Here is a 26,322-nt window from a genome sequence, read left to right as displayed (position 1 = left end):
CCTCCTCGGTCGCTCAATGCCCGAGGCCACCTCCTCGGTCGCTCAATGCCCGAGGCCACCTCCTCGGTCGCTCAATGCCCGAGGCCACCTCCTCGGTCGCTCAATGCCCGAGGCCTCCTCGGTCGCTCAATGCCCGAGGCCTCCTCGGTCGCTCAATGCCCGAGGCCACCTCCTCGGTCGCTCAATGCCCGAGGCCACCTCCTCGGTCGCTCAATGCCCGAGGCCACCTCCTCGGTCGCTTAATGCCCGAGGCATCCTCGGTCGCTCAATGCCCGAGGCCACCTCCTCGGTCGCTTAATGCCCGAGGCATCCCAGCTCGGTCACCCCACTCCTCCGTCGCACAACCCCCTCAAAACAAGATGAACTGAGCCGCCCATCGCCCTTGGCGGCCTCAACACCAAGAGACGCAGCCATGCCTCGAGCTCCCTTCCCCACCGGCGCATGGCTCCTTTTGGGGGGGGAATATGATAGGGAAAATAATGGCACGGTTGACGCACCATGACGACAGCCCCCGGCCAAAGCAATAACGCCGACTAGACTCGCCCTGACGACCCCCGCTGTTGAGAAGCGACGCCCGACCCTGCATGGTTGACCACGGCCAGGCCGGACAACAACCTGCCCCTCGCCCATACCCTGCTACGAGCCACTCCGCCACGCGACCCCAGCGGCCGCGTCAGACGCCATCAGAGGTACCACCTCACTCCAGCAGGCGGTCAAGTCAGGTAACACGTGATTTCTCTATAAATACCCCCAAGTCCTGAACAAAAGGGGACACTCTCTCAACACGCTCAATACTGGGAGACTTTTCCTCCTCCCAAAACCCCCTCCACATCCTTCGTTAACTTGATCGTCGGAGGGGTCGGGTCAAGCACCCCGACCCGGCCTTGATGCAGGTGCAAAGCCTTCGGAGATCACCGCCCAGGGGGACCCAGCGGGCTCGAGGAGACTCCCCATCCTTTGACCACCACCTTCCGGACCCGGACCAAGCCGCGACGACCTCAGGGCCACGGCTGAACAGTTACTGACCGTAACACCATGCACGACATGCGACCATTCCTGTGAAGCCTGGCGTTGCGATGCTCTATATATATTGGCCTCACCACATCTTCGTATTCATAATAACCCAATTATATCCTTCTTGGTAATTAATTGGTATCAGACACCATCGTCTGGCTCGGTTCTTAGTGATGGCCATGGCGTCCACGCAGCTGTTGATGTTTCTGCTACTGCTGTCGACGTTGCAGCCTCCGATGGCAGCTGCGAGGCCGATGGAAGAAGAGTGGTGGCGTGCGCAGGGCGGCAGCCTGTTGACGGAGTCTCTGCCGGTAGTGCCGATGCCGCCGTCCGGACCTTCGTGCTGCACGCATGACCCCAACACCGGAAGCTGCTCATCTTGTCCGTGAAACGATAAGACCGTCGGCCGATGACGGCGGCTGCCGCATGCATCCTCACCAAACCGTGCATGCAAACCCAGCAAAGAAGTTTATATTACGTACTGTTCTTCTCAGTGATCGACAAATATGTTTGTTTCCAATAAAATTTCCATTATTTTCGGCTTTATTGTTGTTTCTTATTGAGCATCTTCATTTCGCACTAGAAATCGAATTACACTCTGCCTGGTGAAACAAATCACATTATTTGATTCAGGTGGCTTAAGTAGCATTCCCTATTAACCATTGCACGCCAAGAATTAGTTGTATTGCAAATACAGGAACAAGAATTAGAACATCAGATTTCATCAGACTAAGAGGGGAAATCTAAACCTTTAATAACACAGCTTCCAACAATGTTGACGCTACTTATATCTTCTAATCCAACCAAACATTTCATAGATTGCCAATAGCTGAAACTAAATTGTAAAGAGGGGTAATCTTTGTCGATATGCATACAACAGAACAACCTGTAATTGGTATTCAAGTTGCATGTTCCATTCTTTGGTGGATCACCACAACGCTACACTGTCTATATTCACAACATGCTACCTCATGTTATCAACAACTGTGAGTTTTATCTTTCTCTACATTATACATCATGCTGATCTTCTATCTATTCCAGGCACCAGATGCCTTAACAGCCAGCATCGTGATAATTGTTGGGAAAAATCTGTTATAGTGATAAGTAAATAAAAAATATCAGTAATAATATCCATTTAAATTGTATTACTATATCTTTTATGAGTTGCTTATAAACCACTAGAGCACTAGAGCACTTGTTATTCATTGTTACTATATCTCGATATGTTTGGAACCACTAGAACACTTGTCATTCATCAAAAAAAAATTATTACAGTGTTATCACAAAATACCTTTTGTGGCTTGATAATTGAGTTAATTACATCAAGTTCTTAAATAAAATTTTGTTATCATAAAGTTTGATTTGTGGCTTCAAAGTATACTATAATTTTAGCTTCCATTGTTGATAATATAATAATTGATTATTTTATACTTGTCTAAGATATTATCCCTTTAGCTAACATGAATATGAATTATGAATCTTGAAGTGGATTTCCTAGAGGCAATTTACAAAATTAGTATTTGAATATCTCATCTTTTCAAACTGATCAAATCTCTTATATATTAGCATTTAGTGTTTCATCCCATGCAGATATCTTATTTTTTTATAGCTTTTTAATGTTTTATTCTTGGATTCTAGTATCTATATAATATTTTACCTACAAAATTGACATATGATCTCATACATATTTGAACATTTAATGGATTTTCAATGGTACATACTTAAAGAATATCGGGTATTTGATTTCTTTTGGAGTTATTCTTAGGACACTCACTAGCTTTGATTAAAATTTTCATATCTAGTAATAAGTGTATCATTAGTTGAATAAAGTTGTATACTAAATCTCTTTAAGACTTAGTCAATATACTTTTTCTAAGATTGTTCTAATATTCATTGAGATATATCTCTAAATATCTCAATGCCAATAACATAAGATGTTTATATTTCGATGTCATTCTCATTATTTTCATTAGATCCAAGAATGCACTTTATAATCTAATCTATATGAAGCAATAAGGACTAAGGACTAAAAGAGATTGAGAATAAATCCTTTCTTTCTATCATTCACAAGACTGCTATGAGAGATGGAATAAGGACTAAAAGAGATTGAGAATAAATCTGTAATTTTAATTATTCTTCTTTTTTTCTTATGAGGTCATGTCGATAGATAGACGAGAATAGAATATTTAAAGTAATTAATTGAGAGAATTACTTCTATTAAAATCATCTCCTAAGAAATTATATCATGAGTGAATATCATCTCTATTGGATAATTATAATCAAAATTTAATCAAATCTATAAAATATTTTATCTAATTAAATAAAATCATATAATCAGACAAAATATCTTTTACTAGTATATTCTCAAGTACTTGAGAATGACAATGAATCTTTTACTAGTATATGAAGGTATTAGCCTCAGGGTTGAGCGCTACATGGACTCGAGTTTCTAATTCGATGTCAATAACAACAAGTCTAATTCAGGATATATGTAGCAATATGCTGGAAGAGTTTCAAACAAGATACTATTGTCGACTTGACCATAGAGGCAGAGTATATTGCTATGTTAAAGACAATAAATGAGAGAGTCTGAATGAAAAAGTTCATCACATATCTGAGAGTTATGTCGAGTAGCAAGGATTCGATTCCTTTATATTGTGACAACTATATGATAATTACACAAATGAGGGAACTCGGGTCTCATCAGAAATATTCTGAGGAGTTTCTAACTTATTAGAGAGATTCGTGGCCCGAAGAGATATAGTAGTGAAAAAAGTTTCATCCAAAGATAACATCGTAGATCCATTGATAAAGTCATTGTCTCATATTGTCTTTGAAAAAAGTTTCAGGCACGTAGGTGATTGACTTTAAGTTAAGTGGGATATTACTAGTCATAGGTGCCCTACAAGCCAATCACGTGAGTGATGACACATGTGATATGACACATACTCTTTTTCTTATTATTATTATTATCATATTATCTCACTTTATATTGTTTGATATATATATATAGTGATATCCATGAATTTGTATAATGAGAATCAAATTGAGATAAGATCACGATACTGAGACCGATTCACCTTTAAACATAAACCCTAAAGAATCCCAGTCATATGTTACTCGAGAGGGATATCGAGATAACCGAATAAGCTAATGTACTATATACTCGTCCATATGATAGATGTGGTTGGTTTCATAGATGCTCATGTGGGGACATTAGAGATACAGTATAGATGCTCATTGGAGAATGAGTTCATTGATTAATTCGCTCATGAAATGTCGGATGGTTGATAATACCTCATTATCAAATAATGATTCTGTCATTTCAATGGTGTATTTGGTCCTTTAACTTAAGACATCATAGATGCTCTTTGATATTAAATTTATAGATATGATTATGCTGCCAATAGCTTCCAATATCTTTGGGCAAGTTTATTAGTACGATTAGATTTGATAGTCAATCAAAATTTGACATACGATAATTTGACAATCAAAATCTAAAGCAATCCATCAATACTTAACGCATAGAACATAATTAATTATTATAAAAACCGTTTGGTAATCTTCTCGGTAAGATGAGATGACATAAATCATACCCATTTAGTTGGCAAGTGGTAATGTAGTATAATATAAGTATGCTCCGTTGGCACAACATTTGAGAGGAGTATTCCTATGTATACCAGAAAAATACCCCAATTTAAAACCTATAAAAGGATGATTTCTCCAAGTATACATTCTATACATCTCTCTATGTGTTTATTCTTAAAATGCTTAGCTATTTGCTAATTTATAATTTAAAAATCAGAGAAGCCTTGTGGAACATTAATTTAATACACCCCACACGACAAACGTACGTCATATTCTGCATGTGTGGAACCCATTGTACTCACTGAGGACAACTAAATATTCCTCCATCTTCACCTCCTCCCCCGGTCAAGTGGAGCCATCGATCCACATACTCCTTTCAATGTAACGCACAAGGAATGGATTGAAATTGTCCATCCAATTTATTCACAGTATCAAATGTGGATGGATTCCTTCCGTCATTTCGTGCGACGCATCCGTCCAAGACGGCAATGCAAATGTGGGAACGTTAAACCACGTTTTGTCGTCCGTCAAAATGTTGTGAAGACGAGGAACGAATATGATCAAGAAAACAGTCACGGTTTGAACGAGAATAAGAGTCTACGGAGAGAAGGGGATACTTTGAATCGACTACAAACCCATGCAGAACACACTGGACGGCGATCGACGGTGATGACCCATCTTTCTTGGATCCTCTGCCCTTTCCCGCACACCAACCTTTGCTTCATTCATTCATCCTCGAACTGATAACCCATCTTTCTTGGATCCTCTGCTTTGATCGACCATGGCCACCGCGTCCACGCAGGTGTTGCTGTTCCTCAGTCCATGCATGACGGCAACGCAAATGTGATAACGTTAAACCATTCTGCCGTCAAAGCCTTATGAACGAAGATTTACTGGTAAACAGCCGTGTTTTGAAGCAGTCTAAAGTCTTCGAAGCCCGGGGAGCACGCTGAATCGACCTCGAGACAATGCTAATCGAGCACACAAGCGTCGAGGTTGCTGACGGTGAGCAGCTATATATGGAGCACCGTCTCAACCTTTTCCCTCACACCAACCTTAGCCACGGTCGTCTTCATATTGACAAGCCATTGTTCTCGGATCATCTGCTCGATCACTCGACTAGTTCATTTGAACGATCATGGCCACCGCGTCCACGCAGCTGTTGCTGTTCCTCCTGCTGGTTTCGAGCAGCTTGCAGCCTCTCACGGCGGCGAGGGCAATGGAGGGAGACGAGTGGTGGCGGGAGCAGGGCGGCCTGTTGCTGGGGTCTCTGCAACAAGGCCCGGTGCCGCCATCGGGACCTTCGTGTTGCACCCACAACCCTAAACCCACGACCTGCACTCTTTGCCCGTGATGCAATGAGATGATAGCCACTGCTGCATGCATGTTCTCCAAACCATGTCGAGGATCAACATTAGTCATTGTTTCTGGGTGCAAACCATGATTTATATCATCCTCAATTTCATCCTAACAAAATATTGCTAGTGCCCTCAATTTCATGATTTATATCCTATTATCTCAGTAATTCGATTGTTAGATATTGATTTGAAGTGAATGAATTCCTCTTCCACATTTGTCTTAGTTCAATCTCTCGATTGTCCAACTCTAGAGATATAAAATTCTTCACAACTATATTGTGATCATTTTCGATAATGTCCCTCTATTGCTTATGTTAGTCTTAAGTTTGGAAGTATTTGACTAAAGTTTAAATTAATATTAAAAAATGTACCTAAGGAGCCGGTTTATAGTGGACTAACAGGATGCTACATACGTTTATTTATCTAGGGAACCTTTTTAGGTATACATATATATATAGTCATGATCATAGGGGGCTATGCACAATGGTCGATAGGCGACGACACTACATCAAAGGCAGAAAGTCGAAAAGGGTTGTGTGGACAATCAATCGTGATGTGCGAGGATGTTGGCCATGGCGATGGCCTTGCGACGATGAAGACTCACATGGTCGGACTCGTGCATGTGGGTAGCAAAAGATGACGATGGTGCTTTCTCGGACCCACAATGGGTAGCCCCGATTTTGTCTTAATTTGATAAAAAAAAAAAATCAAATTCTGAACAATTTTGATTTTGTTCAGACCTCAATTTTGATGGAATTATGATTTTGACTTTTGTCAATTCTATTTTTGATTGGACCAAGATCGAATTTTGGCTATTTCTGGACTATTTCTTTATCCATATTTTATCTTGATATGTTTGAAACCATTAGAGTACTTATCATTCATAAAAAAAAAAAATTATTATAGTGTTATCACAAAATACCTTGGCTCGATAATTGAGTTAATTACACCAAGTCCTTAAATAAAATTTTATTATCATAAAGTTTGATTTGTAACTTCAAAACATATCATAATTTTAGCTTTAATCGTTGATAATATAATAATTGATTGTTTTATACATTTTTGAGATATTATCTCTTTAGCTAACATAAATGTTGAAGTTGATTTTCTAGAGGCAATTTACAAAATCAGTATTTGAATATCCCATCTTTTCAAACTGATCAAATCTCTTATATGTGAACATTTAGTCTTTCATCCTCTATACATATCTTATTTTTTTATAGTTTTTAAATATTTTATTATTAGATTGATCTAGTATCTATATAATATTCTACCTTCAAAATTGACATATGATCTCATACATATTTGAACATTTAATGGATTTTTAATTGTGCATATATAAAGAATATCTTTTCTTTGATTTCTTTTAGGGTCATTCTTAGTACACTCACTGGTTTTGATTGAATTTTTCATCTCTAGTAATAGGTGTATGAATAAAGTTATATACTAAATTTCTTCAAAACTTAGTCAATATATTTTTTCTACGATTATCCTAATATTCATTTAGAACATCTCTAAATATATCAATGCTAATAACATAAGTTATGTATCTTTCGATATCATTCTTAATATCTTTATTAGATCCAAGAATGTGCTTTGTAATCTGACCCATAAGGATCAATAACACAAATCTAGAAGATGAATTAGATTTTTTTTTTTCTATCATTCAATGACCGCTACGAGAGATGAAATAAATGAAATAAAGACTAAAAGAGATTGAGAATAAATTTATAATTTTAACTATTATTCTTTCGGTCATGTCGATGGACAAGAGTAATTAATTGAGAGAGTTACTTCTATTAAAATAGTCTTCTAAAAAAATTTATTACGAGTGAATACCATTTCTATTGGATAATTATAATAAAAATTTAATCAAATCTATAAATTATTTTATCTAATTAAATAATATCTCGGATACGAGAGATTAGGCGCCGACCAAATCTCAGGACAAGGTTAGTCATGGTTTCCCAAGACAACAACATGGTCTGATCGTCACATGTTCTAATTAATGCTTTACCTAAATGTGTCGTCAAGGATGGTGCCAAGGTCTGAAATGACTCGACTTGTATTGATTTCAAACTTTGTTTGGTTGTCAAAGACATTGTAAGCTGTTAGTGGTCTTCTCAACAGAAACAAAGATCACGCTTTCTTTTTGTTTTCAATAGTTATAATATTTTACATGCACTCCAGAGTCACCCAAAACCCGTATCTAAATCGTATTCATCTGAATTCATGAAGATTATTTTTTAGTCCAAATCAAGCTGTGAATTCACATTGGATGCAAAATATGGCTTGAAATGTAAGAGAAAACCTAAATTTCAAACTCTATTTGCAAGCTAGTATAAATTTTTAGATATGATATAGGGATGAAGATATGATCGACACCTCAACACCATATGACTGATATCTTAATGTCATGCGATAAAAATCAGCAACGTATGACAGATACCATAGTGTTATACAGTCAAATCCTCAGCACCACATGATCGACACTATAGCACCACATGATCAACATATGATTAACATGTGATTGATAACTAGATCATGTCAATAAGGTCAATCGAGTGAATGAGATGCTAGTATATTCCAAATTCAGCTCAGGAGAAATATACAATCGCTCCCTTAATCAACTTCGATTGCAAAAATAAGAGAATCCATTATAAAAAGATTCCTTATGTATGTTCCTAGATATTTTTATAACACTAATCCAAACCTTAATCGAGTATTTCAAGCTCAGCATTAATTTAAACATCGAAGAGGCATTATCAAAAATGCCCTTGATATAGTTGTATATAATTTGACATCTTTAAAGTCGAACAGATACGTCATCGAAGATTGAGCTGAGACAGACGCGGAAGAGGGATTTGGTTAATTCCCAATCAACATCAAGTTCCAGCAGTCAATTCATGAGTAAATAGGATATAAATCATGAATTTGAGTGCACTAGCAATATTTTGTTAGAATGAAATTGAGGATGCGTACGTGATGATGTGCATCGACTCAAAAGTCAATTTGAATCCAACTCTGCGCCAGGTTGAATTGATTTGTCAGCATGGATTAATGTGTTCGCTCGACTTGACCGGTGGAAAAGGTCAAAATGGAGCGGTATTTGGCCGTCAAATTGCTGCACCATTTCTGTGCACCGACTCCAATGCTCATCTCGTGAATTAATGTCTTATGCGGGTGTCATGAACTCTTTATTGTTGTCATGATCCTTTATAATTTCAATTTTTAATTATTATATAAATATATGAAGAAAAGTTCAATTTCCTGAGCAAAGTACAGACACGAGAAAGCTGAAAAAAAAATTAAGGGAATTTTATTAGAGATGAACCAATTTCTGAGGAGATATTATCGTGTGACATATCCAAGTTCTATCAACAGAAAAAAAACCAAAGAACAATGTTGATCCTCGCCATGGTTTCTATGGTTCGGTGGACATGCATGCAGCTATGGTTATCACGGGCAAAGAGGGCAGCTCGGGGTGTTAGGGTTGTGGGTGCAACACGAAGGTCCCGATGGCGTCACCGGGCCTTGTTGCAGAGATCCCAGCAACAGGCCGCCCTGCTCCCGCCACCACTCGTCTCCCTCCATTGCCCTCGCCGCCATGAGAGGCTGCAAGCTGCTAGAAACCAGCAGGAGGAACAGCAACAGGTGCGTGGACGCGGTGGCCATGGTCGATCAAAGCAGAGGATCCAAGAAAGATGGGTTATCAGTTCGAGGATGAATGAATGAAGCAAAGGTTGGTGTGCGGGAAAGGGCTGAGAGCTTACATATATATATATACCCCATCACCGTCGATCGTCGTCCTGTGTGGTATGCACGGGTTTGAAGTCGATTCAAAGTATCCCCTTCGCTCCGGAGACTTTTAGACTCGTTCAAACCGCGGCTGTTTGCTTGAACAGCTTCGCTCCCCGTCTTCGCAACATTTTGACGACGACAAAACGTGATTTAACGTTCTCGCATTTGCATTGCACGAAATGGCGGAAGATTTCAAGCTGTTGTGTTAGTCGATGACGGGTTAACGGGTGAAGATCATTTTGACCGCTCTCAAGTTGGGATTCCGTACCTGATAAGATCCGACCCGATAATAAGCCCAGCTGTTCTCTTTTAAGAATTATATATCTTTCACAAAAAAAGAAGAAAGAAATTAACATGAACTATTTTCACCTTGTGTCATATCATATTCCTACATATCGATCTTTCTCTTGATAGTCTTGGACTAATCGTTGTGGATATATTTCATACATGCTTGGATTGTCTTATGAGTTGTGAAATCAGGCACCTATGTAGATATCTGATTTTTTTTATATATATTTTATATATTAAAAATGCAGACTGATCGTTCATATCTAATTTAGCTTAAGCTTTTAAATCAGAAGATGAAAGGGTTCCATCTTGTATTATATTACATTATATATGTGTATATATTGATATATAAGTCTTTATTAGCTAAGTTAGTCTATACCTTCGAGCCATCATTTTATCGTGAATTTAGATGCTCAAATGCCACGAAAAGAGTTTTATTAGAAGCAAACATATGAGTTATATAGATCAATACTTTGGTACAAACTTCAATCGATGAGTTGCTACAGTTGCATCCAAACTATGGTATACATAGAGCTTGTTCTTGAAAGATAGCCACCATCAGTATCCATCCAATTCTTGCATGGTTTGGTTAGCGTACATGCAGCGGCTTCCATCATCAACCTAACAACGAGGGCAGCTCGGGGTGTTAGGGTTGTGGGTGCAACACGAAGGTCCAGATGGCGTCACCGGGCCTTGTTGCAGAGATCCCAGCAACAGGCCGCCCTGCTCCCGCCACCACTCGTCTCCCTCCATTGCTCTCGCCGCCGTGAGAGGCTGCAAGCTGCTAGAAACCAGCAGGAGGAACAGCAACAGGTGCGTGGACGCGGTGGCCATGGTCGATCAAAGCAGAGGATCCAAGAAAGATGGGTTATCAGTTCGAGGATGAATGAATGAAGCAAAGGTTGGTGTGCGGGAAAGGGCTGAGAGCTTACATATATATATATACCCCATCACCGTCGATCGTCGTCCTGTGTGGTATGCATGGGTTTGAAGTCGATTCAAAGTATCCCCTTCTCTCCGGAGACTTTTAGACTCGTTCAAACCGCGGCTGTTTACTTGAACAGCTTCGCTCCCCGTCTTCGCAACATTTTGACGACGACAAAACGTGATTTAACGTTCTCACATTTGCATTGCACGAAATGGCGGAAGATTTCAAGCTGTTGTGTTAGTCGACGACGGGTTAACGGGTGAAGATCATTTTGGCCGCTCTCAAGTTGGGATTCCGTACCTGGTCAGATCCGACCCGATAATAAGCCCAGCTGTTCTCTTTTAAGAATTATATTATATCTTTCACAAAAATATAAAGAAATGAACATGAACTATTTTCACCTTGTGGATATATTTCATATCACTACATATTGATCTTTTTCCTTATAGTCTTGAACTAGTCTTTGTGGATATATTTCAATAAATTCTTGAAGTGGCGTATGAGTTGGTGACCTATGTGGATATCTTACTTTTATTTTAATAATTTCTATATTAAAAATGTATATCAATCGACGATATCTCATTAGCTTAGGCTTTTAAATCAGAAGATGAAAGAGTTCCATCTTGTATTATATTACATTATATATGTGTATATATTGATCTTGTTTCTAACACTAGAACTTAAAGTTGCTTCACTGGGAGAGATGGCTGTCACAGTATTCTTCGTTTCATCTTACATGAAAATATTTTTTATAAGTCTTTATTAGCTAAGTTAGTCTATACCTTCGAGCCATCATTTTATCGTGAATTTAGATGCTCAAATGCCACGAGGAGAGTTTTATTTGAAGCAAACATATTCAATAAGTTATATAGATCAATACTTTGGTACAAACTTCAATCGATGAGTTGCTACAGTTGCATCCAAATTAAGGTATACATAGAGCTTGTTCTTGAGAGAGAGCCACCATCAGCATCCATCCAAGTCTTGCATGGTTTGGTTAGCGTACATGCAGCGGCTTCCGTCATCAACCTAACAACGAGGGCAGCTCGGGGTGTTAGGGTTGTGGGTGCAACACGAAGGTCCCGATGGCGTCACCGGGCCTTGTTGCAGAGATCCCAGCAACAGGCCGCCCTGCTCCCGCCACCACTCGTCTCCCTCCATTGCTCTCGCCGCCGTGAGAGGCTGCAAGCTGCTCGAAACCAGCAGGAGGAACAGCAACAGCTGCGTGGACGCGGTGGCCATGATCGTTCAAATGAACTAGTCGAGCGATCGAGCAGATGATCCAAGAACAATGGCTTGTCAATATGAAGACGACCGTGGCTAAGGTTGGTGTGAGGGAAAAGGTTGAGACGGTGCTCCATATATAGCCGCTCACCGTCAGCAACCTCGACGCTTGTGTGCTCGTTTAGCATTGTCTCGAGGTCGATTCAGCGTGCTCCCCGGGCTTCGAAGACTTTAGACTGCTTCAAAACACGGCTGTTTACCAGTAAATCTTCGTTCGTAAGGCTTTGACGGCAGAATGGTTTAACGTTATCACATTTGCGTTGCCGTCATGCATGGACTGAGAAATTGCAGCAGTAATAATATAGAATCGAAGCTGTTCTAATAGTCAATGACGGGCTAATGGATACGACTCCAAATGCGATCTAAAACCCCAAACGTTGAGTCATATTATTACAAGGATTCGTTTTCAAGATGCATCGATCCGACCCGATAACACCATGAGGGAAGTAATTAATGGTGATGAGCAGAACGAGGGTTGAATGGACTGCGTTGACTTAAGTAGGTGGGTCGATCACTCCACTTGACATGTTGAGGAGGTCAGACCGAAAGAAAACCTCCGCTGATTGCTTCAATGAGTTCACTCTGACCTAACCGCGCCCTTTGACTTCTCACCACCAGCTTTAATCTCGTTTATCAAGCCCAGTTCATCTCTCTCTCTATCTCTCTCTCTCTCTCTCTCTCTCTCTCTCTCTGTATGTACTGTTCCATGCATAAATCACTTAGCTAGCTTCTTGCTTGATATAAAAGATCATTCAGAATATGTAAACGACCATATTTTTCTTAATATTTATTTAATTTTACAAAATTAAGACTACAAAACTCGAGCGAAAAATGGAGAAGAACGGATACTGTTTAGATTGTGATACTGTGAAAAGTGAACAGGTTGAAAGAGGAGTAAATGCTGAGCAGAGACAGTGAAAGCTGAGGATGAAACATTCGATGTGTAGTTTTACATGTACAGATACATGATACATGATTCCTCCGTGGCTTCACCGACCGTATGATTCATGGTGTGTGTGTACTGCGACAGAATCTCTTCTTCTACACAAGCTGCCACATGTGGACAATGGGAAGCATCCACTCTCCGGGTCATGCATGCACTGTACCATGGGTTCCCAACTGGTGCAGTGAGAGGTCACATGCATGGCAGAGGAGACCAGAGTTTTAGGCCATCATGTCACATCATTTCTACCAGTGTCCTCTGAGAAGTAGCATCCAAAGCTCACAAAACACTCTCACAGCCCAGACAAACTGCAACACTGTTTCAGAAAGAACATGACAAGAAGAAGAAAAAAAAGGAAAAGTTTTGTAAGGACTGTCCTTCCTGTTCTTGCACTTCCATATCATATACTTATCGATCTGAATGATGTAGTATTAGAACTAAGCTTTTCACAATCCAGACAGTGGAAGTTTGTGCAGGAGAGCTCAAGATCAGGCAGCCCTGTCAATCTTGTTTCTAGTCACCATTAAAATACAAATCATTAGCATTGAATCGAATAACATTGTTATCTTCTCATATGTCGACTCCAGAGAAGCAGAACGGACAGTGGCCATGTGAGAGGACCTGCGGTGACCTTTCTTCCCCTCCTTCGCTTGCCACTATGGCCTATAAAGAGTCTCCCTTCTCCCTTCCCTCGTTCCCATCCCACACCGACTACACTTCTCTTTGAGAAGTCCACTGTGACCATGAAGTCATCAATCCTCTTCCTCTTCCTGACTGCACTCCTCCTGCGCCGAGCTCCGACGGCAGTGTCGGTGACATGCAACCCATCGGAGCTCAGCTCATGCGCAGGGGCTATACTGACGTCGGCGCCGCCCACCGCCGCCTGCTGCGCCAAGCTGAAGGAGCAGCGGCCTTGCCTTTGCGAGTACAGGAAGAACCCCAACTTGAAAGGTTACATCAACTCCGATAATAGCAAGAAGGTCTCCAAATCCTGCGGCGTTCCCATTCCGAGCTGTTGAGTAGAGTTGCAGTGGTCTCTTCTTCCCCTTGTCCTTCGAGTATCTACTAGTCTTGTACGTACAAGTTAATAGTATCTACTAGTCTTGTACGTATAAGTTAAATGTGATGCCTCAAGAAGTATATCCCCAATCGTCAAAGGAAACCTTGTATGGTGTCTTCAACGATGCAACCCCCGTGTTCAAGACTATCAACTTGAATTTTAGGTGTGGTTATTAAACCAACAACATAAGATAGTCATCCCTCAAATGCTCAATATAACATTTTAGAAAAAAAATCCAAAATTCTAACTATTAAATCGGATTCAGAAAAATATGATAGTTCCTTCGGCAGGAGGAACCAAAAGCATGAGGATGAATAGATAACGGCACTTGCAGATATATAATAGTTCATCTTTGCAGTCACTGGGATACATAATCATTTTCCACTTACATCCAATAAGCAAAACCATAGGGAGCAATAAATCCATGATTAGTCAATACTTTTCGATCATAAAATGCAACAATGGCACATAAGCAACAATTACTGAAAGAATTGTTTCACGTGCTTGCAGCCGCTTCGGTTTTGACTTCTGATGAGGCTTCTGCCTTGTCATTTCCGATCTTTGGCGAGTCTTCAGTTTTTTCAGATTGCTCTGTTAAAATATCAGGAAAGGTCAGATCCAATGGTTGACATATAAATAATTAACAGTTGTTTTAAATGTCTACTTAGGATTCACTAATAACTGATAGCCAACACAGAGAGAGAGAGAGAGAGAGAGAGATTCATTGAGCAAATTTGAGATTGATGGATTAATGTCATTCCAGAAATTCCTATTTTGATGAATTTATCGAAACCATTTCTTCCAAGAAGAGATCTGAAGTATATATCCATCATTCACTTGAAACCCAAGCATAGGATACATAAACATTCCAAACATTAACTAGACTTTTGATTTTACTATCGCATTATCTACTTTCGGGCTAATATATTATCCTGACCTGCAATATCTGTTCTTAAAAAATTTAAATCGTCAGTTCTATTGACGAAAAATACACATGACACCATGTGTTAGATCAACGCAAAAATAATGAATAAAAATACAATTTTAACATTCCTAGATAATTTCAACATTCCTTTTATTTCCAACACGTGGGATGTTAAAATTACCATTTTGTCAATAAAATCACTGTAAATGAAAGAGATGTTAAAATTATCTTTTTTTCCCTTCACTTTCGTGTCAATCCAAACACGTGATATCACATGTTGTGTTTTCCGTCAATGCAACTGATGACGTTAGCGCAAATGAGATTATTTATTTCATTTTCAAAACTATAAAGATCCCAACATAAATTTTTTAAGTACAATAACCGTGATGCTATTAGGATCCAAGTACAAGGGATAATATATAATTAACTCATTTCTCTATGAATTATAAAATCATAATAATGTTTTAGAATGAATAATTTCTAGTGATAAGCCTTCACAAAATTAAAAATCATGATTATGACATTTAACTTATAATACATATTGTTTCAAATAGAGAAAAATAAAATTTATATCATCATAATCTATTAAATAAATAACTTATTGATTATATATTAAGAAAATCTTGGCTAAAACAAGACTTGTAGAGGTTAGTCTCACAGTAAAAAAAAAACTCATTTTTGCAATTCCTGTCTGTTAGGTATGACGTTTTGTTATTCACAACTATTCGAGTTAACAAGTTTTGTGTTTCCTATTGTCCTAAGTTCTGAAATGGCTAAGCCTAAGAACATTGAAAAAAAAAATGATAATTGATCTCATCCCTATTTGATCTAGCTTAAGGCCCTTAGTGATTCACATTATGATCCAAATCCTGACAACATTGTTGTTCACTTCTTGGGCTATATGAATTCTTTTTTCATGGGTACCCATTCTTCCACCGGTGAATTTTATGTTACTCTACATAGAACATATCTTTTCAGTTGCAGCTCTGTAAAAATACAACTCCAATGAAACTGAGTATTCTACTTTTGAATTATGTATTTAGTAAGCTATAATTCCAAAGTTACTCAGCATATACTACAAGGATTATATTTGGATATAGAAGCATAAGCACGGTACAAAAACTACCATATTTCAACAACTTTAAGATAAAAGCTCACGTAACATAAAAATTAATTTGTTTAAATGGAAGGTTCTGATTCTTACCTTCATCATCACTATCTTCGAAATCATCATCCATAGCATCACCCCCCATATTGTTAAAATTCTGGCAAGAAATTATAAATAACAAATCATAATTAGGAAACCAAGAGTTAGCACGAAGATATTCATGGTGCAGTAGTCATTACCGAGAAATCCATTCCTCCCAAGTCCAAATCACCAGGACCTGTTAAAGTGAGAAAAAAAGAAAAGCAAAACTCAATACCCACAATTAAAATGTAAATCGCAAAACTGCATCAAAGACAAATTTTAACCATTTTCTAACACCAGGTAGCAAGTATAAACACAAATTCGATCCTAAGTGATCAGTTGAACTAATTGAAACACATCCTATATGTCATGCATGCCACTCTTCAAGCATGTTTAGACATTTGAGAGTGTCCGCAGCTCATTCCTCCTGCCTGGTAAATTAGTGGTTGTAAATTATCTGTGATGCAATGAACTGAAAGGTAATTAAGTTTCTCTGACATTATCAATTTCAGAATGTTGCGAATTCAACAAAATCTATTCAATCATCCAAATAATTCGACATGCAGGCTTAACATATGGCAAGAGCTTTAAAGAGTATGTTTATATAAGGAAGACGGATAAGAAAGCAGCACATAAAAGGAGTCACCAATAGCCTTTTATAACTTTATACAATGTTATCAAAATATTAACCATAACATGTTCAATACACCATACCAGTATTATGTGCCTGAAATGTTTAATATTATTATTTGCATCAAAATCCACAGATATGAAGAGAGACACTGATGGTCATTACTTTGATCTGTGCTCGAACAAATCTGATCCTAACATTATGTATATCCAGTTTTCAAAATAATGCACTTTGCAAAAGCCACTCTCTTAAGATGCATGACTTACACTTGAGGATCACAAGTCACTACCAGAAAGCAAAAGCCACTCTCTTAAGATGCATGACTTACACTTGAGGATCACAAGTCACTACCAGAAAGCAAAAGCCACTCTCTTAAGATGCATGACTTACACTTGAGGATCACAAGTCACTACCAGAAAGCAAAAGCCACTCTCTTAAGATGCATGACTTACACTTGAGGATCACAAGTCACTACCAGAAAGCCGTGGTTCCAATCATGACATTAGCTTGGCCAAGGAAGATCGGAAAATGACACTAGCAATAACAACTCTTAGCTCGATTTTGACTGCGATGATTCACTAGAGCATGCACTTTGACTATTATATGATAAATGACATTTTTGTCAGTACGTGTTTATTCTATTAGAATTAGTATAATCGACAAATAACTTATGGTTATCATATGGCTACAACTACAAGAAATGCCAAAAACATATGAAGGAACAAACCATCATCATCTTCATCAACCCACTTATCCCAATCTACTTTTAAATAGTGTGGAGCCTTGCCATCACCGCGCAGAAGCTTTTTCCACCACTGCTTCTCTGCTTTTGCTACCACGACAAAGATAGACCTGACACCAATGTTTATTTTGCTTGCCTGCTCGACAACATTATGCAAGTAAATAAAAGAGAGCAGAATGCATGATAAATCAATTTATAACTAAAAAGAAAACCTTACATCTTTATCTACTTTATCATAAAGATCCATCTTTAGCTCATAAGTGTTGTTGCCGGTGCCAGCAGTGGCAAAAAAAGTGAAAATCCCATCAGGCTCCAGATTAACCTTCACATCTTTTGCGTCGGGCAATTGTACAGTGATGTAAACCTTGTCAAGCCTCTGTGCCCATTTAACTTCAGGATATCGACTGAGAAGTGTAGCATATAACTCGTTAGACAATCATTAAATGATAAATTATCACAAAAGCCACAACAATTAAAACAGAAATCAATCATATTTTTTGGCCAAATGTCACCATAAAAAACATAGACAACTAATATTTGAGATATAAAACCATGTTCTTGCTAATCTCAGAATCAAACCAACTAATCCAAAACCCTAAGCTCCTAAACGAGAGAAGATTTACTCATATTCTAACACCCCCTGTCATGTGGGCTGGCGAAATGGCCCAAGCCCGACAAACGGTGCTCGAATTAGATGGGGAGGAAACAACCATGTGGAGATCAATATACAGGATCATCCTCACTGGAAGCAACCTCTGCCTAAAAGAATCTAAATGCTTAAACTAAACAAATCAAAGACCAACTAATGGCAATAATCTACATAAAGGGCAAAGCATTATTCGAACTCTTGGAAACTGATTTCCACTGTTGAAAGAATTCCATAATTATGAACATTTATGTTTGTTCTTGATGACCTCCATCAGTAAGACGGTCGATGCCAGATTGATCATGGTCAAGCCATAAGGCACCAAACTGGTTTAGCCAATTCAATCAAGTAAAGAAAACACCAACTGCATGTCGCACAAGGGATAAAAATCGAATCTATTTTGCTGCAAGATCGCAAGTCTACCACCATCTAACAACGAGAAAAAAGATTCATAAACCGGCGACGAAACACACAGATTCGGGAAAGGAAAAGCACACACCTCATGTTGAAACCTGCTCTTCACCGGACCAGTCTCCGGCGAGGCGTGGCCCTGCTTGCGGCGGCTACGAAGCACGATATGGAAGCGGCAATGCCCTAAACCCTCTTTGCGCGTGGTTTAAAGGGCCGGTCGGAGTAGTTCAACCCTTCGTGGAGATCACCACGTGGTTGTCACGTGTCGTTACAGTTGCCACTACGTGGACGGTCGAGATTTAGTTTTTTAGGACAACGGCATCGGTGCTTTCATGTTTGTCACGCAAGCTGCGAAAGTAAAAAAGACGACCACTTTGATAAGACGGATGGGCCATCAAAATTAGATGTTTTTACATAATTACCCTAGCATATTTTGGACATATTACATTGAGCGTATAACTTTAATATATCATATATGTTGCTACAAATATAATATATTTATCCTCAACGTGGAACCCTTTTTGTTAACTTCCTCCCAAAAACATCACCAAATAGATTATTTGAATTAAAAGAACCCCTAAACTTCCTATTATATCCTTGCCATTATATCTTTTTAACGTCTCTACACTAATAGCCAATTAATAGAAATTAACCTTAAGGAATAACTAAAGCTATACCATATGAATTCCATAAATTCATATTAATCTCTTGAGCTTTATAAGTGACTTTCGTATTTATTTTCTCTAAATTTAAGTTTAGATTGCATATCCTTGCAAACTCAAATTATTATTATTATTATTATTATTATTATATATAATAGATCTTTTAAGTTAAAATTAATTACTTAAGTAGAAAAAACACATATTTAAAAATATATCGTAAAAATTGTGGTGGAAAAAATATTTAGCATCTTTATTTTTTATATTTTTAAAATAAAGTTAGTCACCGACAAGATAAACTGATATATGTGAAGCATATATATATATATATATATATATATATATATATATATATATATATATATATATGTGTGTGTGTGTGTGTGCGCGCGCTGGCAATAAGGCCTCTTGCTGTCATCTTGTAGCATTTATCCCCTATTAAGTATTTTATTTTTGGTGTACTCATGTGGTATTTGTTTGCTGTTTGTGGAACATGAGAACTTTTTGATCATTCTGCCTCTCCAAACAACAGAAATCGGTGGATATTTAGTGAGTAACTATTGCAACATGTAAGAGAGAGAGAGAGAGAGAGAGAGAGAGAGAGAGAGAGAGAGAGAGAGAGAATGAATATTTATTACCTGCTAAGCAACCCATCCAGTTTACAGAGATGGAATCCATACAATTCTGAAACCACTATCATCTAATTATCTGGACAAATACATCCAACTATATTTCTCACTGTTTTCGGTGAAGAATAAAAAGGATAAAATTTGGTAGATTCACCTTTGTGAAAAAACAAAACAAGTGTTTGATCTGCCACCTAAATTAGCTACTCCTACATCTGTTCAGATGAGGAGAAAACTAAAGAGCTCGACTCTTTAGAAAATCATGGTGAAGAAGAAATTTGATGAGTATTCCTCTGGAGGAAGCTTTTCATGGCTTCATATGTCGACCAACAAATCGCGGCAGCTGGGGCGTGAAACAGCACTCTAGGCTTCAGCCCTTGTAGCAGAGCTCGAGGTCCTTCTTTAGCGACTATTTTCTCCATGACCATTCTTATCGAACTACCGTTGAACGTATCTGCCCCGCACACCCCCTGCATGGACGTACCAGAGATCGATAAAACTTTCCATCTTTATTACATGCAGAATCTCAACAAAAATTACATGAGGACCTATGTAATAATTCTAATTTATGTTACATGTAGTTCGCTAATAGGCTTTTCATCTTGCAAATCTATGTTTGAGTACTTGAGTACTAGTAGACATGGTGATCAAGCAAACAACAGCCACCCACCCAACAACACACAAAATAGAAATGGTTTCGGATTCTGCCTAACATTGCACTGCATCATTTGGTCACTCTGTAGAACTTTCGAGGGAGTATGAAATACAGTAACTTTGGCAGCATAAAGGAACTATAAAATGATAAATGTTTTTCCATTTAAAGGATACTTAAATAGGTTCAACCAAATGAACCATACAAGAGATATGCAAGAGCTATAAAATTTACTCTCTATTTAATGACCATTTTGTATGAATTAGAACGAAGTGAATAACAAAAGAAAATAAAAGGAAAGTGTAACATAGCAGAGATAAAAAGTTATGACCAAACAAGAACAGAAGACTGCAGAACAATGCTAATATATGATGATGGTATGTCCTAAGAAGATGAGCAAAAATCTCAAAAGATCAGCTTTGAGTTATTTGTCACTTTGCTATCATAATATGAGCATTAGCTCATCGCAAAACTGAAATGTGCACACATCAATCAGATACAATCTCATGAAGCATATATGATGTAACAGGATGAAGTTAACAAGCTACATGTTTTTCTACCAAAACAAGCTGATCCCCTTGAAAACAATCAGTTGTCTTTATACAGAGCAAACAGATCAAAATAGAACATATAAGATAGGTCAGGTCTCTGTCCCCACACTGTCGGCCCAATTAGTGGGCACCAAGCCTCAGCCTAACAGTCTCGGTCCTCCACTACTAACCACCTAATGAGCGAAAGCTCCTAAAAGCCAAGGCCCAGCTTCATATGAAATGTAGACAGCATTGCGGACCTCCTCTCTTGAAATTCTTTAACTCCAATCTTTGTCATTAACTAAATGACATCAGATAGAATATCAAAGCCACTAGAATGAGGTCTCCAAATCTTATAGGTACCGGAGCAATAATTGCTGAAAAAATGGTTCATACAATTATTAAAATTTTATTTGCAGACCCCATATGTATACTACCTCTTTGGATTATGCATATGGTACAGTTCCTCTTCCTTCAGTAATACTTAAAGGAAAAAAAGCCAATAATCAATGAAACTCATATATCTTTACAGGATCTACAGATTGGATTTAGCAGATCGCACCTCTGCCACTAGATCCTATTAAAAACAAACTCCTTCAATATCAATTTCCTGTAAATCAAAGTTTCCATGAGTATGCTCCTTTTGATGTTTCAAGATTAATAAATTTTGCATCTCTAACAGGCCCATTATACACTTGGGCAGCTCCACATCCTTTCTTTACTGCCTCATTTTCTACAGTCACACCTTCCTTAGTCTTTGAACTCTAAGTCACCAGTTACTAGTTCAAGTTTTGTAACTACAACTTCGAGCCCCTCCATGTGTGTGCAAGCACGCGTGTGTGTCTAATATATATATATATATATATATATATATATATATATATATATATATATATATATATATATATATATATATATATATGTTGTTCATTACACGAACAATAATTGTTTCAGTGTTTTGTGACTGCTTAAAAATTGAAAACATTTATAAATATTGTTTGCATTTTTTGTGTTTGGCCATCAGATGCTGCTAAACCACAAGGATACAAATATAAGAAAGTGAAAATAGTTCTCCAAGCAAAAGGCCATTGTCAACAATTGCTGTCATCCCTAATAATAACAATGAAAGAGCATATCCAAGAAAGTCAGGTCACAACATGATGTGATGCATCAGTTGACATGGGTGATTTTGAATTTTAGCTGCTAACTTTGCTTGGCTTTAGCTATTATGGAAGTGGGATTGACTAACTGACAGGGCATCTTGACAAACATAAGGTATCCATATAGTCTTTTATTTTGTTTAAACTAAAGCGGATCAAACATTCTTGAAGTAAGAAGCTTGTAATGTTTTAACTCAGTAAGTTGCAGAAGTGGCTTACTAGATACTGAAGACATCTCACTACATGTAGAAGGTGTGGAAGACATCTTGCAAAACAAAAGCTGACACATAGATGCAAGCTACTTGATTTTAACATAACAAGTTTATGAAATGAGTTTTGAAGAACCTAGACAGAATATTGTCCCCGATGTATTATTTGAAGACCAATTAATTTTGCGGAGCCTATGCATTGAAAGAACTCCTGTTTAGGTGGATTGACTCACCCCTAAAAATTTCATAGGTGATGACACCTACTGCAGTCCTGACAGGTAGGCCCATCTGTGTGGGTCCCATGCATTACCTCCCCTGAAATTTTCAGGGCAGCTTCAGTCCATCCAAATAGCTTGTCCAACAAACATCACAGAACAGCATGCAAACATTGAAATAACAAAGCTAGGGTCTTTAATATTGGAAATAGAGGTTCCTCTTTTTTTTTTCTCAATTTTGCTGCTGTTATTATGTTACTCATTACACTTTCTCATAGTTATCATGACAGATCAATAGTCCGAGAAACAATAACTACGTAAAAGAACCTAGAGATACAAGGAAATCCAAGCTTCTACCGACAGCAAGGGGTTAAGTGTCACCGCAATGGAAATACAAACAAAAACAATATAATATGCAAACATGAAAATGATCACTAACATGAACTAGGATCTTAGCTGATAATCTGTATGCAAGCAAAAGAGATGTTCATGATTGTAATGGTGATAGATGGATCTAGTATCTAGATCAAGCAACCTATGCAATTTAGACCAGTAATGCTGATGAAGCAAAAGAACATACTGACAACAGATAACATGCAACAGCTTCTCATATTTCAATTTCAATGAAGAAACACACTTATTGCTGCAATTGTTTTGTTATCATATTTATTTGGATACCTACGAAAATTGTGATATTGATCCTGATCAAAGGCAGCATGTCATGGGTCCAACCCTAGTAGTTGGATTCCCAATCAGGAGTAGTATATTTTGAACCATTTAGATGATGATATGATTGGTTGACCAATACATGCAAAGAGTTTATTCTTCCTTGACTCAAATAAAAGGGTGAACAGCATCGAACTAATATATCCAGTAAATGCCATAATGATCTTGATAAACTACAAAACAATTTTTGTGCTCAGTGTCTAGGCTTGATCTCTGACACTAAGGTCTGGGTTGTGTTCTAATTTTGCTGTCCTGTGCTTTCATTCAAAGAAGGCTGAAGACCATATCAAAGGAAATTTTTTGCAGGCAATAGGAATCGTGTTTGACATAAAGAGAGACGAAGCTAGGCACCATACCTGGCATTGCAGCCTTGTCTTCACAACGTCTAATGGAGTGGTCACAGCGCTTGCCAGTGCTCCGGCCGCCCCACCCGCCGTCAAGTGAACCAAGAGCCTCTCCTCGCTCGCGTTCTCTGGTGCGATCTCAGTGAGAATCTTCTTGACGGCCTCATACGTCGCGAAGTGCACGGCCGTGAACGGCGCATTCATGAGGACGGTCGTCCGATACGAGGCGTAAAACGCCCTGATCCCTTCGTCCCGCAGCATCCGCACGACGCAGTCCCTCACCCCGCTGTACGGGCTCCAGCGGAGCTGGAGCCGCTGCTTGACGACGTCCATGGGAGTCAGCAAGGCGTCGCTGGCGATGGTGGCGGCCACGCCGGAGGCAGCGTGGATGAGGGGGTGGTGGCGGCCGTCCTGGCGGTTGCCGCCGAGACGGTCCTTGCAGAGCTCGTAGACTGCGAAGTAGGCGGCGTGGGCAGGACCGGCGCCAAGGCCTATGGCGGCAATACCGCGGTAGAGGCCGGAGGGGCCCTCAGAGCGGACGATGGATGCGAGCAAGCGGCCGACGGTGGGGTGATGGTGTTGGGACGAGGATGAGGCAGAGGCGGCGACCGTCTGCATCCGGGTCTTGAGGGTGTCCACCGGAAACATCGCCATGTGTTCCGCCATGCCGGCCACCGAACCCGCCGCCATGTACTGCCAAAATCTGTGGCCCTCCATCCGACCTCCCGGCGGCGGCGAAGGCGGTGGCGAGGGGGGGCTTTGGATCCGGCGGACGAATGGAAGCCCTAGGCTAGATCCGGCCCGTGGGTTATAAGAGGAGACGGGGAGCTGTCGGGTACCGAAACAAGTTTCGGCGGCGGGCGGGTGTAGCAAGTTTTAAGGTCCGGGCCAGGCCGATGTACTCGGCCGAGATAAATACTTGTCTTACACCTTTCGTGCCTACCCGTTCCGCTTAGCTCGGCTTTCAAGTGGGTCCCACTATGGGCCCAATTAGTTCCTCCATTCACGGAGCGCAGGGAGGACTTGCAGTTGGAAAGAGCGTGGTAGTTCAATAGAACGGGTCCACGACTTTTGAGATGCAAATCCGGATTAGATTCGGATCATGATCTGACCCCTACGATTGGATACTTGTCCAAGCACTCATCAGGGAGTAGACTCCTCATATAGATAAATAAATAAAAAGAAGAATATAAATTTGTACTGTCTCAATTGAGTTCTTTCTTGATAATCAAAGTATTTAAAAGTATCGATCGATGTAAATCCTTATCACAGAACAAAATGAATTCAAATCTTACATGCTTTTACTCATTTTTTATTTTTTTAAATATATATTGAGCAATTCGTCTGCATAATCTATCCAACCATCCTTTAATTTTCTATTTTCCATAGTTTTAATGAAGTTAATAAAATCACAAACATATTAGTAAATAAAGCTTTCCCGTGATTCGATTATTATATGGTGCAATTTTTTTCCTTTTTAATGCATTCATTTATCACAATAATCAGAAAAACAAAATAATAGTAATAATAATAATAAGTTAATATTAGAGGAAGATAAAAGACGTGTATTATGACATCAGATCAGGTTTGGGCTCGCCACACCTCAACATGATCAAGAGACTAGTCTCTTCCACTTCCACGGTGAATGCCTCCTGTTAACGAGTCGAGCTCTTCTCCCTGTGAACGCCATTGACGAGATCGATTTGCTCGAGACATCTTTCCATCCTCTGGATAGCCTTCTCCTCCTCGTCCACATCTGTCGGCTTTAAGCTGCAGTCCTATGAAGGTTTTGCACCTATCGGCGTCGCTGCTGCTTTCCCTTTGACGTTAGAGCAGCTTGACTTCAGAACGCGTTCCCCCTCCTCCGGTCGTCGTCTTTGTTCTCCTCGTTCCCGGGAGCAGTGAAAGGATCCCCATCTCGCTTTGGTTTCCTGGATGAGAGTACAGCTGCTTTGAAAGAACCGAAAATATGTGCATTCGTGCTACCTGCCAAGTGGTTGGAGGTCACGTTGACCCCAAAGGTGGGTCCCACGTAAAACACCGTGGCATGTGAAACCATCGTCTTCGTTGACTTGAGATCCCGTCGGCCTGCGGCTTGCGCAGGGTCGTAGCAATCGGTGGAGTCGTCGTTGACTTCAGGCAAGAAGCCCCATCTCCTGGTCTTCGTTGCCCCTGCGAGTTCCAGGCCATGACATGAACTCTCTGAACGATGTAGGTACAGAAAACACGCGGAAGCTAGTTCTCGTCGAATGCCCTCCGTCGTCTCTTCCGATGCGTGCTTCATACAAAGGGGTTAATGGCCACAATGGCGTCGTCTCTCAATCCCACTCCGCCAGGAGAAACAACAGCTCGCAAAGTAGGTCGTCAGCTGACGTAGAGATGAAGGTTCTCGA

At 39.4% G+C, this 26,322-nt stretch overlaps 3 protein-coding genes across 3 annotated transcripts; 1 reads left to right on the top strand and 2 right to left on the bottom strand.

Annotated features, from left to right (window-relative positions):
* The first annotated feature begins 13,820 nt into the window (after positions 1 to 13,820).
* On the top strand, positions 13,821 to 14,393 carry LOC103973501 (non-specific lipid-transfer protein 2-like). The gene has a single exon (XM_009388081.3). The coding sequence runs from the start codon at positions 13,948 to 13,950 to the stop codon at positions 14,221 to 14,223; it is 276 nt and encodes a 91-aa protein (XP_009386356.1). The 5' UTR covers positions 13,821 to 13,947; the 3' UTR covers positions 14,224 to 14,393.
* A 182-nt stretch (positions 14,394 to 14,575) lies between these two features.
* On the bottom strand, positions 14,576 to 19,031 carry LOC135630997 (uncharacterized protein OsI_027940-like). The gene is made up of 6 exons (XM_065138348.1): positions 18,897 to 19,031; positions 17,969 to 18,155; positions 17,737 to 17,887; positions 16,537 to 16,574; positions 16,394 to 16,454; positions 14,576 to 14,855 (listed from the first exon to the last, which is right to left on the bottom strand). The coding sequence occupies exons 1-6, from the start codon at positions 18,899 to 18,901 to the stop codon at positions 14,761 to 14,763; spliced, it is 537 nt and encodes a 178-aa protein (XP_064994420.1). The 5' UTR covers positions 18,902 to 19,031; the 3' UTR covers positions 14,576 to 14,760.
* Positions 19,032 to 20,082: 1,051 nt separating this feature from the next.
* LOC103973482 (uncharacterized) lies at positions 20,083 to 24,785 on the bottom strand. Its single transcript, XM_009388061.3, has 2 exons — positions 23,942 to 24,785; positions 20,083 to 20,563 (listed from the first exon to the last, which is right to left on the bottom strand). The coding sequence occupies exons 1-2, from the start codon at positions 24,644 to 24,646 to the stop codon at positions 20,354 to 20,356; spliced, it is 915 nt and encodes a 304-aa protein (XP_009386336.1). The 5' UTR covers positions 24,647 to 24,785; the 3' UTR covers positions 20,083 to 20,353.
* Positions 24,786 to 26,322: the final 1,537 nt, after the last annotated feature.

The sequence above is a fragment of the Musa acuminata genome, chromosome BXJ3-2 (assembly GCF_036884655.1).
Source record: "Musa acuminata AAA Group cultivar baxijiao chromosome BXJ3-2, Cavendish_Baxijiao_AAA, whole genome shotgun sequence".
Lineage (NCBI taxonomy): Eukaryota > Viridiplantae > Streptophyta > Magnoliopsida > Zingiberales > Musaceae > Musa > Musa acuminata.
Note: the sequence above shows the minus strand (reverse complement) of the source record. Positions and strands in the feature narration are given on the sequence as shown.

Excerpts from the sequence above, each read along its gene's own strand:
- LOC103973482 (XM_009388061.3), bottom strand. The coding sequence starts at position 24,646 with ATGGAGGGCCACAGATTTTGGCAGTACATGGCGGCGGGTTCGGTGGCC. Across the intron at positions 20,564-23,941 it reads AGACAAGGCTGCAATGCCAG|GGGGTGTGCGGGGCAGATAC; the intron begins GTATGGTGCCTA and ends ACGTCCATGCAG.
- LOC135630997 (XM_065138348.1), bottom strand. Across the intron at positions 16,455-16,536 it reads TGGGAGGAATGGATTTCTCG|AATTTTAACAATATGGGGGG; the intron begins GTAATGACTACT and ends ATTTCTTGCCAG. Across the intron at positions 14,856-16,393 it reads CGAAGATAGTGATGATGAAG|AGCAATCTGAAAAAACTGAA; the intron begins GTAAGAATCAGA and ends ATATTTTAACAG.
- LOC103973501 (XM_009388081.3), top strand. The coding sequence starts at position 13,948 with ATGAAGTCATCAATCCTCTTCCTCTTCCTGACTGCACTCCTCCTGCGC.